Below are 14,926 nucleotides of genomic sequence, written 5' to 3'. Positions count from 1 at the left end.
TTATGGTCTCAGGACCGAAAATAAAAAAAATTTTATTTCATAATTTAAAAAAAAAATTAAAAAGATAGGTAAAGAAAAAAATGTGTAAAGTACTTTTTCAATTTTTCAATGATTGAATTAAATTGTAAATGTTAAATCATATGATGAACCGATTCTTTTTTGAAATGAAATCGTAGGTGAAGCTACAAGAGATAAAAGTAGTTATGATATAGTCATTGAATTCGGTAACGATTAGAAAGTCTAAATCCAGCATAGTGGGGGTCACTCGTGTATAAGAAAATTCGAGGAAATAATATCAATATAGCACATGACTAGGCATAAGCAACGCCACGTGCTTCTACACATAACTCGACGCATCGATCGTCGAATTGGTTTTTTCTTTTTTTTAAATGGGGAACTCAAAGTAAAGAATGTATTTATTTGAATTATTATAAAAAGTCTACAGAATTTTATTAAAAAAAGACATATGAATACAATAATGAATACAAAAAATGTTTAACGCCATCACGAACTCTTTCCTGCAACCGCCAAGCAAATATGATATAAATCCTCGTTCGTCAGATGCACTTCGTCGCAGATTTTGAAAAATAACTCCATCAAACCGATATCATAATAATCGCGTCTCATGTAAAATAGGTGCAAAGGTGACGATCCCTCGTCGTTGGCCAGATGCGGATTGGCGCCTCTTCTCAGCAGCATTTCAGTAACATAAACGTTGTTGTTGAGCAGTGCTAAATGCAATGGTGTATTACCGAACTTGTCACGAGCATCGATCAGCAACGGCAGATTCAATTCGTCACTGATTTCGAATAACATCTTCGGCACTTCAGGAACTTCTCTTAACCCGGAAGTGTATTTCTTGCTGATAATGTGCAAAGGAGTCAATCCCTCCTTATTGGCTAAATTAAGATCAGCACCACTTCTCAGTAGTAGTTCGACCGTTTCCTTGTCTTCCAAGGAATCATCGCGGGCTTCCGACAGAATCAAGTGTAGTGGTGAATCTCCTGTTTCTAGCCAGAGGCAATTAGGATCTTGGCCGAGCTCGAGAAATTTCTTGGCTTCGTCCAAATAGGCATGCATACAGGCCACATGGAAATGCGACAGTCCAGTTTCGTCGGTGTAATTGACGTCGTATCGGTTGTATATATCAAAAAGACAGAAACAGATGAGTGGACTCTTTTTAGCCGCAATATGTACTGGTGTTGTGCGACGCGACGATGGCTTGCCGTCTCCATCGAGTTTGGGCTCGTCCTTATAGCCGGTGTTACACAGGAAGGCAATGAACCTTTTGGATTCTATCTCATGCTCAAAGTTGATGCAATCGATGGCAAGACGCTCGACGTCTTCGGAACTGAAAACGTCTTGAACATTTAGACGTAGTGGAATTTGGCTGAAATATTGTTCGATTAAAGGATAAACTTGATGGATGAATTTGCGTCGCTCATCTACGAGCTCCCAGTTGGTAATTGTTTTTAAACTCTTCAATGTCTCTAAAAATGTTTGTCCATCGAAACTTGCAGTGGATCCATCTTCGAATGTGTCCATCGTTCAACTCGCTCAAACACAATTCACAATCACTTGTAACTTGAAATGTATCTTATTCTTTTTTTTAAGAGAATCACTTGCTATATCTCCTGATGTTTACGCTGCCGCTTCGTAGCCTGTACTGATCTTTTACANGCGTACACGCTGCCCGCGAAAACTCTTTTTCACTTTCATTTGAATTTGATAACAGATATCTTAATTCTGTAAAGTGCTATGGAATCCTGAATAAAAATGCAATCCAACGATGTGTATAACATACCGAAAAAAGTTTATTTTCAACAAAATACGAGCGATTGAAAGAAAAATCCACTTCGCAAAAAACGTTCTTACCAAAAAGTGGTCAGACCAAAAAAAGTTTCAGACCATTTGCTGTGTTCACGTCATACGCTCATACGTTGTTACACCGACGATGTATATCATCGTGAACAATAATAATAATACATTTTCGTAAACTCATACATCGATACATACATACATACACATACACATGAGGTTTTTCTTCTCGTAGAGTATTACCTCGATTATTCGATATACCACGGTAGCCCACTTGAAACTCTTGGCATGAATACCGACCCGGCGACGATGTTTTTCGAGGAAGTCGAGATGTTTTCATTACTTCGTTCACCCGGGTATCCAAATCGGTGCACCAAGTATCAATATCGACCCGGCGACGACTTTCTCTGAGGAAGTCGAACCATTTCCGCTATTTCGTTCACCAGGGTGGCCTACTTGGTGAACCAGGTATGAATATCGACCCAGCGACGACTTTCTCCGAGGAAGACGAAGTTTTTAATATATATTTGAAATTCAGAAAAATAAGATCTTTACTTTGAAACAGTAAAATCTCATTTTTTACTTTGACGACCAGAAATTGTACCCTTGGTTGAAAATTGAAAACTATTCATGTTATTGATGTAAAATTTTACAAGCTATTATAAAATAGTTAGTTGGAACACATACTCAAATTTTATGATAATAGCTTACAAATTCTGGTTTAAACTTTGAAACAGAAAAATCTCATTTTTTACTTTGACGACAAGTAATTGTACCTTTTGTTGAAAAATGAAAACTATTCATGCTATTGATCTAAAATTTTACTGATATCAAACATATTCTGATAACTATTCACACGCAAAATGAAATTTTCTTTTTCAAACTCTAATTATGCTAAAAGTCTGAAAAATAATTCAGTACGCGATTTTTAACACCTATTTTGTATAAAAAAACCTTATTTATGATTCTACTTGCCCGGCCGTCTCAATCGAGATCAAGACGTTCGCCTTTGTCATGAATTTAATAAGAAATGTCAATTTATACTGAAAATTTAATAATATCAGTTATTACTGCTATAAATGATTCTTTAACATCTGAAAAAAATTTTTATTCCAATATTTTTGGATAGCATGTGGAATTTTTTTTCCTTTTGATAAGAAAAGCTTATTGGAGGACATGAGTTTATAAATTGATAAAGAGTTAGTGCATGGTGTAATTAATGAAATAAATACACTGCATAAAAAATGAATCGTCTTCAAACATTATATCATAAGCATAAAAAAATTGAAAAAAAGACTGAAAAATTTGGTTCTGTAATAAAATAAATTCAGCTATATTGGAAGTACGCAAAGCTTTCTTTTCATCATGTTGTAAAGGTTCGCATCGATTTCGATTGAGACGGCCGGGCAAGTAGAATCATAAATAAGGTTTTTTTATACAAAATAGTTGTTAAGAATCACGTACTGAATTATTTTTCAGACTTTTAGTATAATTAGAGTTTGAAAAAGAAAATTTCATTTTGCGTGTGAATAGTTGTCAGAATATGTTTGATATCATTACTATCATAGCTTATTTTGCGCTTTTTGGCGTTTTTTATTTTTCGAAAATGCACTTCACTTATTGTAACTTTCATAGCTAACCGATGAAGCTACACTACCAGGATTGCGTAAACTTCTTCAGAACATCAATGGTCACAAATACGCAAACTACTTATTTTTTCATTTTACGTTATGTTTCGCAATATCTAACATGAAAGTTCTTGCAGCAAGAAAGCTCAAAGTTCAATTATCTCCCCGGTGATTGTGTCTGTGACTATTCATGTTCTGAAGAAGTATATCCACGTGCTGCAACTTTAATGGTTTGTTCTGAAAATTACGAGAAGTAAGGTGCATTTTGGAAACACATAATAGTAATTTTCGTTACACTCGGACTCTAAACTACGCCGGGCTAAAAAGTGTTACTCATGGCACTTGTATCGTAAAATGTAACATTGCATGCAAAACGTACGTAAAGGCTCACGGAAACGGCTGAAACGCAGTAAAAAATAAACATCTTGAAATTTAAAAAATGCTATGAAAATGAGGAAAAAATATTTTTCAAAAATGAAATAAATTTTTTTTGATTTTTATGTACTTACGAGCCTTAAGTTAAATTTATCGAATTTCCGTAAAAATGAATAATCAAAAAAAATAATTTGAAGTCGTGTATAATTCACGTTTTACATGAAATCTATATCAATTTCGCGAATAAACTATCACTATGGAATTAACCGCTGTCAATCTATTGGCAAGGAGTTTCCTCCGAAGATGGTTTTTACTTATTGTTAAATTGATTAAGAGCGAAGATTACACTAAGGAATTATGGGAAAGGCTTGTCTCCAGATTTTGTTATGGTCTCAGGACCGAAAATAAAAAAAATTTTGTTTCATAATTTAAAAAAAAAATTAAAAAGATAGGTAAAGAAAAAAATGTGTAAAGTACTTTTTCAATTTTTCAATGATTGAATTAAATTGTAAATGTTAAATCATATGATGAACCGATTCTTTTTTGAAATTAAATCGCAGGTGAAGCTACAAGAGATAAAAGTAGTTATGATATAGTCATTGAATTCGGTAACGATTAGAAAGTCTAAATCCAGCATAGTGGGGGTCACTCGTGTATAAGAAAATTCGAGGAAATAATATCAATATAGCACATGACTAGGCATAAGCAACGCCACGTGCTTCTACACATAACTCGACGCATCGATCGTCGAATTGGTTTTTTCTTTTTTTTAAATGGGGAACTCAAAGTAAAGAATGTATTTATTTGAATTATTATAAAAAGTCTACAGAATTTTATTAAAAAAAGACATATGAATACAATAATGAATACAAAAAATGTTTAACGCCATCACGAACTCTTTCCTGCAACCGCCAAGCAAATATGATATAAATCCTCGTTCGTCAGATGCACTTCGTCGCAGATTTTGAAAAATAACTCCATCAAACCGATATCATAATAATCGCGTCTCATGTAAAATAGGTGCAAAGGTGACGATCCCTCGTCGTTGGCCAGATGCGGATTGGCGCCTCTTCTCAGCAGCATTTCAGTAACATAAACGTTGTTGTTGAGCAGTGCTAAATGCAATGGTGTATTACCGAACTTGTCACGAGCATCGATCAGCAACGGCAGATTCAATTCGTCACTGATTTCGAATAACATCTTCGGCACTTCAGGAACTTCTCTTAACCCGGAAGTGTATTTCTTGCTGATAATGTGCAAAGGAGTCAATCCCTCCTTATTGGCTAAATTAAGATCAGCACCACTTCTCAGTAGTAGTTCGACCGTTTCCTTGTCTTCCAAGGAATCATCGCGGGCTTCCGACAGAATCAAGTGTAGTGGTGAATCTCCTGTTTCTAGCCAGAGGCAATTAGGATCTTGGCCGAGCTCGAGAAATTTCTTGGCTTCGTCCAAATAGGCATGCATACAGGCCACATGGAAATGCGACAGTCCAGTTTCGTCGGTGTAATTGACGTCGTATCGGTTGTATATATCAAAAAGACAGAAACAGATGAGTGGACTCTTTTTAGCCGCAATATGTACTGGTGTTGTGCGACGCGACGATGGCTTGCCGTCTCCATCGAGTTTGGGCTCGTCCTTATAGCCGGTGTTACACAGGAAGGCAATGAACCTTTTGGATTCTATCTCATGCTCAAAGTTGATGCAATCGATGGCAAGACGCTCGACGTCTTCGGAACTGAAAACGTCTTGAACATTTAGACGTAGTGGAATTTGGCTGAAATATTGTTCGATTAAAGGATAAACTTGATGGATGAATTTGCGTCGCTCATCTACGAGCTCCCAGTTGGTAATTGTTTTTAAACTCTTCAATGTCTCTAAAAATTTTTGTCCATCGAAACTTGCAGTGGATCCATCTTCGAATGTGTCCATCGTTCAACTCGCTCAAACACAATTCACAATCACTTGTAACTTGAAATGTATCTTATTCTTTTTTTTAAGAGAATCACTTGCTATATCTCCTGATGTTTACGCTGCCGCTTCGTAGCCTGTACTGATCTTTTACATGCACTACGATCAGCGTTGGTTTCAGTCTATGCCGAGTAAGCGCCGCCAGTGGCGAGAAACCGAAACATTCGAGCCGCAGTTAAGCGGTCAGCGATCTATGCGCGCGAAGGAATTTTCAAATTTTTTTTCGGCTTTTTTATCTTCTAAACATAAACATAATTCTATTCATAAATTTTTTGTTAATGTGTTGCTTTTATTTGATTTTTTTGATTGATAATATGGTGTATCTTACATTATTATACGAACAATCTCTTATATGATACTTTTATCGAAGAAATAGTCGAGCGATGTTTGCACGCGTTACGTAAATATATGCGCATCGTTTTTATTTGTTAATATATATTAGATCAAAACGTACACTAGATTAATACGGTATAAAATGATGGTGCATCGGCAAGAAAACATTAACAAAGCCAAACACGGGCTCTGCATCTATGTTAATCAATGTACCATTTTAGGGTTGATAACAATTATTAATAACAATACCTACTATTTAATTCATCATTCAGTTATTAATATTGATCTAATAAGTTCAAAAATAACTTCGCGCTTATGGTAGTGACTGCTCGACTGCGCGCTTCAATTTCTCGCCACCGTGGCGCTTACTCGGCATAGACTGTGAGCGTAGAGCCCACTGAAACCAACGCTGACTACGATCTGTATGAGGCAATGTGTCCTACATGAAATCCGCTAGAGGGCAGATGCACAGGGAGCTGTTCTCTGCTGTTTTAGTATATCTATATATATCAAACAGCTTACGTCATTTTGAATTCGGTAATGAATAGAAAATGTTAATCTGGCATAGTGAAGGCCGTTCTCGCTTACGACATTGCTATAATGTCAGTAGCAGATGGCTAAGCGTAGGCAACGCCCCTACTTTGCTAGACTCTCACTTCAGGCGGTGAGTACACAAGAGAAAGTAGAAATAATACAGAGACACTGCAACTACAATTTACTAGGCTGCTTCTACAAATTAACTCGGTCATGAATCATCGAATGGATTTTTTTTTTTTTTTTAATGGGGAACTCAAAAGAAAACTCGATGTAGTCGAGTTTTTTCGGGTAATCGCACACTCCTACTATGGATCATGGTCGGTCCACCGGGCCTACCGTGGTCACGTGTTCTTTGATGGGTGCACCAATTTTTTTCTTACGTATTTTGGGCTGCTGAAACCGAATTTCTATGGTGCATATCGTAAGAAGCGTCAAAAACTTATTTTAGTATCCACCGAGTAGATAAAAAGTTATGCTTTTTTGTATCGTGTTGCAAACTGGTTTTTTTTTGGAAAAAAATAGGTAGATAGATAGAAGGGAATTTTACACGAAATTCTAGAAATCTCTAAGTTTTTTTTTTGAGTTTCGTATACAAATATGAAAACGGAATTCAAAATTCACAAATGAAGTACGAATTTTTCCTTTAATAACCAAACCCTTTCATTGATATGATTTTTTTGAGGAAGCTCCTTGCCAATAAATTGGCAGCGGTTTTTTTATTTCAATTCAGAAAATTCCTAGCACATGATCATAAAAATGTCAAGATTTTTCTTCGTCATTCAATCGTCGTCTTTTGGGCACTGGCGGTGTACTAAAATTATCTTCGTCCTTTTCATGAATGATCAAAACCGCATGGTCTTGGACATGCGGTTTTTTACTTTGTTGCGCCAGCAACGACTTCATCAGACTCTCTACATTCTTTTGATCCAACAAACGAAATAGATCCTCGTCGCACATTTTTTCGGTCAAAATTCGACAAACAGTATATGGCATATTTAATAAACAGTAATCCGTCATGAAAAAATCGGCAGCGCATAATTCCAATTGTTGCCTCATCAAAATGTTTGCCATGTGTCTTTTCACCATGAGATTTATATAACCATGCTCTAAGCCATCCAACGATGGTATACGCCAATTCTTTATATTCTTTAAAGTTGAGTAACCTTTATCGTAACTCATTTGGCAAATTTGATAAAGCGAAATGTCGTTGTTTAGCTTAATGTCATTTAATTTTGCAACTTCACGCTCACATGCATTGCTTATCTCTGGAAGAGTTTTATACTCGCCCACAAGTCTCGATTTCAATTTTTCTTTTTCTTTATGCAAATAATCTGCAGCTTCTTTTTTTATAAAAAATCCAAATCTCTCATAAAAGTAGAGCTGATCTACTACTATCATGTATTTCACCCAATCCCCTCCCCATACATTATTGTGAGGAATTGAATGGTCTATATCATTACCACGTACTATCTTCCAAAATGTTATCATTCTGAGTCTAGTTTTGAGATCTAGTATGTAGCCAGCTGACTGCAGTAATTTTATTACCTCGATAATGTTCCAAGTCAAAGGATAGTTTTTCAGTTCGATCGGTTTGAAATTCTCGTTAAATATTTTATCCTCGTTCAAACTGTCGAGACTAGCGCCGTGTTCCAAGAGCGATCTGGTGAGGTCGACATCAAAACGTGACACAGCCAACTGCAACGGAGTGTTCTATTATACATTGTTAGAACAATTATAATTTCAAAAAAATTCATACTTTTCGTAAATCACTAGGTTCGTTTCGATCAGCATCATTTAATATCGTTGATCAAATCAATCTAAAACCACGTGCTCAGTGCTTATAGGGAGCCTATACAGTAGGTTATAACATTTCATGTATGTACATAATGAGCCTAAATTCGAAAAAAGGGGCGCGGTGTATTCGGACACACGCACTAAAAGACGCATGTCGCAGGAGAAAGTATACTTAAAAGGCTTTGATCTCTCTGAAATTTTAACTCGATACTTCTGAGAAATTTACTTTCAAAAAATGCAATAAAAAAAAATCGATTTTTTGAAATGGATAAAGTAAAATAGCCCCTTAAAAGAAAGTGAATTCTACTTATAATTATATTTGCATTAATATATATTATCAGCTCATTGAGATCAGCCTTTCATCCGTAAGAAATGCATATTTTTAATTGATATAGAATGTAAGTGGCATTTCACGTCAACTCTCCCAGTGCCGCGTGGCGCGGCAGAATTAAGTCAAATCACTAAATTTGTGAATCGCTGTAAAAGTACTAAAATGCACCTAGAGAAAAAAATGAACCCATGATTTCGATGGGAAATCGCCTCAACTTTCCGATGGTGAGGTCAGATTTTCCGAAATTTTCCGCTTTACCCGGGAAAATCGTTGGGAAAACTTTAAAGTCGATTATCTCAAAAACTTAATTTTTAAGATTTTTTTAAATAGTGTAGATCGAAAGATCAGAAAATTTTCCATCGATACAAACATTTTCCAGAGAGGCGTTTTTTGATTTTAGCGAGATATAGCGAGAGAAAGAAGAAAAAACGTGGTTTTTTGTTCAGTTGGTGGCGTCCGACCTCTCGCGCGGTTTCTCTTTTAAAAAAAAAATTAAAAACAATTTAATGACATTTCAAAATAATATCTCACATCAGTCACATATTATGAGTGTTGTCTCAAAATTTCATCCAAAAACATCGATTACTCTTGTATTGGAGATAGCGAGAGTTAAAGTTGAAATTCGGTCAAATTCGTTTTCTGAAAAAACAACGGTTTTTTACAATTATTTATATGATCCACCCATCTAATCTTGTCTAACTTTTTACATTAAGTGTTCCTAGGAGTAAGCTTTCACAAAAATCATGTTTGAGCCAATTACAAATTTGTAACGGTTTTTCGTTAAAAAGAGCTCTTTTTAAAGGGGATAGTTAATTATAATAAAATTCCCAATCTTGTTTATCCAGCATTAAATGAGAAAAAGTATTATCAATTTTATAATTGCTAATATTAATTTTCTTTTTATGGCTAGATACTGGAAGTCAGTATTTAGCCATTGTCGTATACCATTACTCAATTTGTGTTATCTTTTCCAGCTCCCAAACAGTATTAGTCCATAAAGAGAAAATACAACCAGTGACAAGACAGTATTAAACTATATTAATCGTACAGACATATCCTGCCTACATACACCTCTACACTTAATATCTAGGAATATACTACCCATAATTTTATTTAAAATATACGATAGATTCGGTTAGAACTACGTGGACGAGTCTGGACTCGCACATTTTTTCGTGGTCTGCATGTCTGGCTGGTACACATCGTTGAGAAATTCCTCAAACCCAGATAGGATTTTGGGACGAAAACCTGTTATTCACCGCTACACTTTGCTCTGGGCAGCAGGGCCTACTTAAAGATGAGTGCAACCGGCAGATGGACTACTATTTTACGCAAGTCCTGACCAGGTCCAACAGACTTCAGACATCATGGCTATCATCATAATCAAAATAGTTATTACTGTTACTGGAATAATCATCGGAATTGAAATCGTCGTCAGACATCGTTCAGCACAATCACGCATGAATAACAAAATAATAAATCTTCTTCGCGAACGCAACACTATTGTACTATTCCCTGTGTGCTCTTCCTGAAATGGAGAAGGCTGAGAATATATCATTTCACTGTCAACTGTTTCATTACGAGCCAGAACCTGAAGAGAAGAGTTACCAGAACTAGAAGATTTGGATGCCGATACGCTGGGCTTTGCCAACTGGACCAACAAGAATGTAGCTAAATTACCGCTAAAAAGAGGGACCGATCTAAATTTGTCTGACATAAAGGGATGAACACCTCTGCGCACAGTTTGCGACGGTTTCGACGCTGATGGCACGCTAGAGATATCCTTCAAAAACAACGGTGAATTCAATCAACTGTTGCAAGTTAATATCGTGGACAGGATGGGTAGCATACCTGGAGCTTACGCATCAAAGCATCTGTCATAAGACCAATTAAGTCATTAAGCCAATTAAGTCATAAGACAACAACAGCAGTAGAATCATTCGTCTGTGATAGTAGTTCATTGTCACGTGTAGCGGTGAATCACCTGTTTTCGTCCCAAAATTCTGTCTGGGTTTGAGGAATTTCTCGACGATGTGTACCAGCCAGACTCATACTAACGCTTTGGTTTTTTCAATTACTTCTGTTTAAATAGATAAATTGGGCTAAAAATTTACACACGCCTTCCTTAAACCATATTGAATAATGTTATGGTATAAAAATGTTCATTTTCAAAAATTCATAACAGATTTTCCTCGATTGAATGAAACAAAAGCATAAACTGCCTTATTTTAAATAATTTATTTTGGTAGTCTAAACAATGTTAATAATTTTTAGGAATATACGATTAGTTTCAGAATCTTTTCAAGAATGTTTTAAAAATATTTCAGAAAGATCAGACAATTTTTTTACGAGAAATGGCTAAATAAACATTACCTTAGCGCGATTTCTTTCCGTGCTGACTTAAGAGTAAAGTCCCTTGCACGCTCAGGAAAAACCTGTGCCCGAGCTCGTGTGCACAGCGCCACAGTAGTCCAGTTAAAACTTACATGAAATTGCATTTTTTTGGGGAGAGATGAAACCTAGTCTACTTTATGTTTTTGGGTGCGCTGAATTCATTGCCGATGTTATTTTTTACCTAAAACATCAGCGTCAGGGTGAAAATCGAGGGTGAAAGAGTTTTTCGCTGATATCTCGCGAACGAAGCAAGATACAGAAAAACTAATTGCACCAATCGATTCCTCGTGAAATTTTACATCGAAATACACTTTAAACTTTTCAAGTGTCAGTGCAAAATTGTTCACAATATTGAAAAATTAGTTTACAGCGGTCGGTGGTAGTGGGGGCCGGCGGCGAAGGGGAAGCGACATAGGGAAGCGCCGCGCGAGTATATCTATAGTAAACCAAAATCAATTTTTCACATGGAATTCCCTTTTTTATTGCAGATTTGGAAAAAACGGGAAAATTAACATTAAAATATGGATTTTTTTTAAGGTCAAAAAGTATTTTTTTGTCTGAGGCGAGCCAGTGGGCGATTCTAGTAGTTAGTCGTACCCCTCGAACCGCAATTTCGGTCCAAACTCCCGGCGCGTCATTCTAGTCCGGTCAGCCAGGAAAAGCCTTTTTCCAATCGAATGGAACGATAACTGACCGTACTATGCACGAGCTGCCTTAATGCGTAAGGGCTCGTACTACGGAAGCACAAAATAATCGAAATTACTCACGTTGTTGCGTCGCAGACGAGGCCAAGTACCACGCAGATATGACGCAAGTCGCCGAGGTTTTATGCTGCTGCGATGGAGATCTTCGGGTCTGCCAGGTCGTATAGCAGATGACGGGCCGATGTCGGCGCTCACTCGTCGAGGCGTAGTTGGAAAAGCTTGGTGCTCTGTGGTTATCGCCAGCACTCACACTCAATGACTATAAAGTACACCACAAATGCACACTCACACTGCAATACACTCTTTCTTTTTATCCATGGAGTGGATAGAGACACACGTAGTATCGCTTTCTAAAAGAGCATAAAATTGCCTTTAATTTTGTAGTACTAAAACCTATCTACGTTCATTAGAACTAAAGTTACAGGTTTTCGAAGGTTTTCTGAAAATTCAAGTATCGAATCAGCTTTGAACGTCTCACAGATTGGATACTTGATTTTTCGTGAAGACCCTAATTTTTTTATTATTTTTCCAAGCATTATTTTTTTATGAAATCATTGTTAAATTAATGTAAAAATCCCATACATTATGGGATTTCTATATCGCTGCTCAAACTCGAGTCATAGTCGTCTGTCCGCGTGCGTACGTCAATCCTCGCACCGAATTTCGCAACATGTCATCGAGCACGATCCGCTCACGTAGTAACGTGCTCAGACGGCACAGATGTTCGTAATGAATTCTAAAAGAATTCTTAAAAAGAACTCGTAAAGAATTCATTAAGAATCCCCGCTATGACCGCCCATAGAATTCTTTAAGAAGTCTCAAAGAATACTTATAAAATTAAGTTGGAAAAAAGTCATTGAATCTGTGCTAGATCTGATAACTGTGTATCTTACGCAAAAATGTTATAAACTTTTAATAAATTTTATAAACTTTATTGAATGTTAACAAACTATTTTAACCCATTTCGGGCCATTGAGTGTGAGTGCTGGCGATAACCACACAGCACCAAGCTTCTCCAACTACGCCTCGACGAGTGAGCGCCGACGTCGGCCCGTCATCTGCTATACGACCTGGCAGACCCGAAGATCTCCATCGCAGCAGCATAAAACCTCGGCGACTAGCGTCATATCTGCGTGGTACTTGTCGCTCTCGACTTTATCTTTTCGCGAGCTGTCAGTCCTACCCCTCGGACCGCAATATCAGTCCGGTCACTCGGAACGTCGTTCTCGTACGAAGAGTCATCTCGCGATTTTAGTCTTGGTTTTTTTTTTTTTTTATTTTTAATAAGTTCTACCTGCTTTATCTAATCAGTCAATTTATTCCTTAAAGAAAAAAAACCAAAACTAGAATCGCGAGATGACTCTTCGTACGAGAACGACGTTCCGAGTGACCGGACTGATATTGCGGTCCGAGGGGTAGGACTGACAGCTCGCGAAAAGATAAAGTCGAGAGCGACAAGTACCACGCAGATATGACGCTAGTCGCCGAGGTTTTATGCTGCTGCGATGGAGATCTTCGGGTCTGCCAGGTCGTATAGCAGATGACGGGCCGACGTCGGCGCTCACTCGTCGAGGCGTAGTTGGAGAAGCTTGGTGCTGTGTGGTTATCGCCAGCACTCACACTCAATGGCCCGAAATGGGTTAAAATAGTTTGTTAACATTCAATAAAGTTTATAAAATTTATTAAAAGTTTATAACATTTTTGCGTAAGATACACAGTTATCAGATCTAGCACAGATTCAATGACTTTTTTCCAACTTAATTTTATAAGTATTCTTTGAGACTTCTTAAAGAATTCTATGGGCGGTCATAGCGGGGATTCTTAATGAATTCTTTACGAGTTCTTTTTAAGAATTCTTTTAGAATTCATTACGAACATCTGTGCCGTCTGAGCACGTTACTACGTGAGCGGATCGTGCTCGATGACATGTTGCGAAATTCGGTGCGAGGATTGACGTACGCACGCGGACAGACGACTATGACTCGAGTTTGAGCAGCGATATAGAAATCCCATAATGTATGGGATTTTTACATTAATTTAACAATGATTTCATAAAAAAATAATGCTTGGAAAAATAATAAAAAAATTAGGGTCTTCACGAAAAATCAAGTATCCAATCTGTGAGACGTTCAAAGCTGATTCGATACTTGAATTTTCAGAAAACCTTCGAAAACCTGTAACTTTAGTTCTAATGAACGTAGATAGGTTTTAGTACTACAAAATTAAAGGCAATTTTATGCTCTTTTAGAAAGCGATACTACGTGTGTCTCTATCCACTCCATGGATAAAAAGAAAGAGTGTATTGCAGTGTGAGTGTGCATTTGTGGTGTACTTTAGTCATTGAGTGTGAGTGCTGGCGATAACCACAGAGCACCAAGCTTCTCCAACTACGCCTCCACGAGTGAGCGCCGACGTCGGCCCGTCATCTGCTATACGACCTGGCAGACCCGAAGATCTCCATCGCAGCAGCATAAAACCTTGGCGACTTGCGTCATATCTGCGTGGTACTTGGCCTCGTCTGCGAGGCAACAACGTGAGTAATTTCGATTATTTTGTGCTTCCGTAGTACGAGCCCTTACGCATTAAGGCAGCTCGTGTATAGTACGGTCAGTTATAGCTCCATTCGTTTGGAAAAAGGCTTTTCCTGGCNAAGAAATATTTTATTAAAAAAAATTGTATCCATGAATTTACGCTTACATGGCAAAGCCCGCCGACATTTGCGGCCCGAGCGCAGCGAGGGCTGCTGGTCGACGGCGGGCTTTGCAACAAATATCATCAATAATAATGTTTATTAGTACATAACTAATATTATTAATAAACAATTGTAAATCATAGATAACTATGGCGTTAATAAAATACAAACGATCCCGTAAAGTATAAGCATGAATTAGTACCATATCAATTAAGTAATTCACTCAATCTGAGGTAGACAAGTAGAAACTTGAGAGACCTAGAATAACGTTTAAAGTTGAAAGAATTTTTCAAAATATATTATAAAAATTAACATATTTTGACTGTCTTTGTTCTCTTAGATCTCATTTTTT

At 37.1% G+C, this 14,926-nt stretch overlaps 2 protein-coding genes across 2 annotated transcripts; both read right to left on the bottom strand.

Annotated features, from left to right (window-relative positions):
• Positions 1 to 504: 504 nt before the first annotated feature.
• On the bottom strand, positions 505 to 1,545 carry LOC111693395 (ankyrin-1-like). The gene has a single exon (XM_023457932.1). The coding sequence runs from the start codon at positions 1,543 to 1,545 to the stop codon at positions 505 to 507; it is 1,041 nt and encodes a 346-aa protein (XP_023313700.1).
• Positions 1,546 to 4,709: 3,164 nt separating this feature from the next.
• LOC111693394 (ankyrin-1-like) lies at positions 4,710 to 5,750 on the bottom strand. The gene has a single exon (XM_023457931.1). The coding sequence runs from the start codon at positions 5,748 to 5,750 to the stop codon at positions 4,710 to 4,712; it is 1,041 nt and encodes a 346-aa protein (XP_023313699.1).
• Between the last annotated feature and the right edge of the window lie 9,176 nt (positions 5,751 to 14,926).

The sequence above is a fragment of the Trichogramma pretiosum genome, unplaced genomic scaffold (genome assembly GCF_000599845.2).
Source record: "Trichogramma pretiosum strain Unisexual culture from Peru unplaced genomic scaffold, Tpre_2.0 scaffold35, whole genome shotgun sequence".
Classification (NCBI taxonomy): Eukaryota; Metazoa; Arthropoda; class Insecta; order Hymenoptera; family Trichogrammatidae; genus Trichogramma; species Trichogramma pretiosum.
The sequence above is the reverse complement of the archived record's forward strand: the minus strand, read 5'-3'. Positions and strand labels throughout refer to the sequence as shown.